This window comes from Anarhichas minor, unplaced genomic scaffold (genome assembly GCF_050575085.1).
Source record: "Anarhichas minor isolate MPS153535 unplaced genomic scaffold, ASM5057508v1 ptg000003l, whole genome shotgun sequence".
Lineage (NCBI taxonomy): Eukaryota > Metazoa > Chordata > Actinopteri > Perciformes > Anarhichadidae > Anarhichas > Anarhichas minor.
The window spans coordinates 8,280,434-8,283,794 of record NW_027466449.1 but is presented as its reverse complement, the minus strand read 5'-3'; the positions used below and the strand labels follow the sequence as shown (position 1 = coordinate 8,283,794).

The following is a 3,361-nucleotide window of genomic DNA, read 5'->3' as shown; positions in this document are numbered from 1 at the left end:
TTTTCATTTTTCATGTGTTTCATTCAAACAGTTATTATCCGTCTTCTTACCTCTCAGACTGTCTCTGTCTCTGCTGTGACATGTGACTCAATAAAGGGTTATCTTTATTACGACATTGTGTTATTTATCCATAAATAAAATATCTCTGAGTGCCTTTCTCAGTAGCGAGTGCAGTGTGTGATCAATTCCACCAGATGTCTCTGAATCCTCACAGCCTCGTGCAGATTATTGCAGTGAAGTCATCCATCCAGTGGAGGGAAGCACGGTGAAATGCTGACGGTAACATGAGCGCATAGTAACGCATTAGGCTGTAGAAAACAGACGAAGAAGGAAAAGCAGCGGGAGTAGTCAGAAACAAGTGATCCACACCATGTAAACAAAGAAGCTGTTTCCCTTATGTCCGCAAACAACCTGCTTCTGTTCAATCGTGTTGTTTTCTCTATTCTCCAGCTGTTACAATATGGTAAGAGTCTTAATGTGAATAGATTTAGTTTGAAACATAAAGCCGCACTTGGTGAAAGAGAGTGAAGCGCATCTGGTGCAGATCAACAACAGATGCTGCGCGCACCAGGAAGTCTAGACACAGATATTCAGCGCGCGACTAATGACACATAAACGCTATTGAAATGCAGTATCAGAACGTAAATAATATTGCGTTAACATATCAAACACATTGTTCTGAAAGTGTTTTTTCTCAGAATATTGAGTTGTATAGTTGAGCTCTTATTGAATTGTTGTAGATTAGTGCATTAGTAGCGCACAGTCGGTCTATACATGAACTTAAATGAAAAATACTGTATTTCTTTTTAGGCTTGACATTCTTCATGACCAAGGCTACTTACTTTCACAAACAATCAGTACTTGTTTAAGTAAACAGCATCACTATTAAGACATCTCACTTGCTGTAGCCCCCATTACAAAATGCAAGTCTTTCAAGGAATTAAACCCCATCGGCTGTATTTATAAATGGGTCATAATAACCTTGTTTCAGATGTACATACGGTAACCCAAGATTCCCTCACAGTGTGCTTAAACTAATCAGCAACAAGAGGAATAGACTCTTTATTGGGCAAAAAATGCTGTAGATGCAATCGAGACAACCTGTCACCATATCACTCACATCACTGATCAATATCTGTGAAGGTTGCATTGCTTAAAGAAGTACACCGTGACCTCATTGGGAGAACCTGAATGTGAAATATCTGACTTGAGGACAAAAGATAACTGTTTTGCTGAATTGCCGCAATGGAATCAATAGTTGGTTTCACAGTTATTTCAGATTTGCACGTGCATTAAAATAATTCATCATCACTTTTTTTTTCTTATTTAAGTGACATTCAGTCATGGCTGAGGAACCAGCAGCAGAAATCCAACTACTCAGAAGCCGGAAGGTCAAGCTGATTGAAATTCTAAGCGCAGATGCCGATTTTGTCCTGCAGCATGCAGACTCTCGCTGTTTGCTGTCTGCTCACGGCTACCAGCAGGTGAAAGCTTGCCGGGTTCCTAGTGAGAAGGTGACGGACCTGCTGGATCACATCATCCAGAGGGGTCCTGAAGCAGCGCGAGGTCTGCTGGAACTGCTGAACGACCAGGCCCTGCAGGACACCTTCCCAATGCTTCGCTTTATTAAGGATGTGCAAGTCAACACACTGTCTTCAGGTAGGACAAAGTCTGTTCAGTAATCTCATTATATAATACTGGTAGTTTCCAATGTGAAATATAAAAGTGTTCTCTTTACAAGGAAAGGGCGAACCATCACAAAAGAGAAAACCAGCTTCTGACTTACAAGAGACCATTCCATCCAAAAAGATCTGCAACAAAGGTGGGTCACACTACACTCAAAGCTATTCTCCTTAAAGCATTGCAGAGAACGTCACCTACTGTATCCGCCTCTGTCTCACTGCACAGGCCCGGGCTTAGTGAAGGAGAGGCAGCTGATGATGGTGGCTCGTACCATTGGCAAATCTTGGAGGGAGATCGGCAGACTGGCTCTGGACGTCCCCTCTGTGAAGCTGGAACAGATTGAAGAAGACAATTCGGTCCATGTGGAGCGAGTGTTCGCCATGCTGCGCTTCTGGAGAACCCGCCAGAGGGAAAAAGCAACTGCTGCTCGCCTGCACTCGCTGCTCAGTCAGAGCGACTGGGCGCTGCCACCTGAAAGCATTGACTCGCTGTTGGAGACTGACTGAGGCCTTCACTGTCGGGTACTTGCTGAGACTGCAACCCTGTTTTAACTCACAATGAGTGTGTTTCTCTAGACTCATTCCATATCAGGAAAAACAACACTTGAAGACGTTCATACTTTATGGAGTGCCATTTAGTGCCACTGAGGCCTTTTGTTCAAGGTTCTTCATACACAGAGTATGTATTGAAGTTTGTCATCCTGATTGTTCATACTGTAATTCTGCTACTATGCCGAATTACGGGACTGAGGACAGAGGGTGTCTGGCCGATTGTAAAGCCTTAACCTTAAGATATTAAGGTCGATGATCTTCTTTTATATAACAGCTTTCATTACAATAATATAAAAAGAAACTGAGTTTTGTTTTATGAAAGTTCTTTGAAAGAACTGTTTTTTTAATTCTCTGTTCATGGTGTCTATGTTAATGATTATTCTCCTTCCAGTCATATTAAGACGATACACCATGGCATTTAAATCAAATTTTTATCTTTGTATGTTTTGGTTTATGTTTTTCTTAACTCAACATTTGATAAATGTACAGTTTGTGAGGGGACATGTGCCTTATTCATCTAAATATATTGGTCTTTAAATGTACTGTTTACCTAAATTGTACCTAAATTAAATGAACCATACATCTTGGTGTGTCTTTTGAGATAGCGACTCGGTGCCTAGTTCCACTGCTGTATTGCTCCTCCCATTCTTTTCCCTCCAGGCAACATTATATTTATGGGACAAAGGTAAATTCTATGGAAGCCCATTTCCATCAGCAAAAAAAAAAAATAATAATAAAGTTATTATTATTTTTTAAATTTGTATTTACAACAACAAAAAAAAGAGAAATTATGAAATAGAAACTCGAAATTATAAGACACTTTACCACAACAGTCATAGAAGCAGCTCTTCATAGGTCACCCTACATTTGACATATAAATGGATTGTGAGTACATTGAAGACTACTTTAAACGTGTCTGTACAACAGAATAAATACTTCAATTGCAGTGGTGGCTGGTGGAAAATGTTCTAGGTAGGGCCATCCAATCAATTTCAGCAAACATCCCAGTATGATTTAATGCAAAAAAAATGATGGTATCAAACACGCATTACTACTTTGCAGTTAAATATTTAACATTTATTCCAACACGAAAAAAGCAGTAAATAACGCTTTGACAAACACGTCAG

General features: G+C 40.1%; 1 protein-coding gene across 1 annotated transcript; it reads left to right on the top strand.

Moving 5' to 3' along the window:
- The first annotated feature begins 325 nt into the window (after positions 1–325).
- LOC142954955 (uncharacterized) lies at positions 326–2,834 on the top strand. Its single transcript, XM_076096334.1, has 4 exons — positions 326–463; positions 1,332–1,659; positions 1,742–1,822; positions 1,909–2,834. The coding sequence occupies exons 2-4, from the start codon at positions 1,344–1,346 to the stop codon at positions 2,187–2,189; spliced, it is 678 nt and encodes a 225-aa protein (XP_075952449.1). The 5' UTR covers positions 326–463; positions 1,332–1,343; the 3' UTR covers positions 2,190–2,834.
- Positions 2,835–3,361: the final 527 nt, after the last annotated feature.

Excerpts from the sequence above, each read along its gene's own strand:
- LOC142954955 (XM_076096334.1), top strand. The coding sequence starts at position 1,344 with ATGGCTGAGGAACCAGCAGCAGAAATCCAACTACTCAGAAGCCGGAAG. Across the intron at positions 1,660-1,741 it reads AGTCAACACACTGTCTTCAG|GAAAGGGCGAACCATCACAA; the intron begins GTAGGACAAAGT and ends TCTCTTTACAAG. Across the intron at positions 1,823-1,908 it reads CAAAAAGATCTGCAACAAAG|GCCCGGGCTTAGTGAAGGAG; the intron begins GTGGGTCACACT and ends CTCACTGCACAG.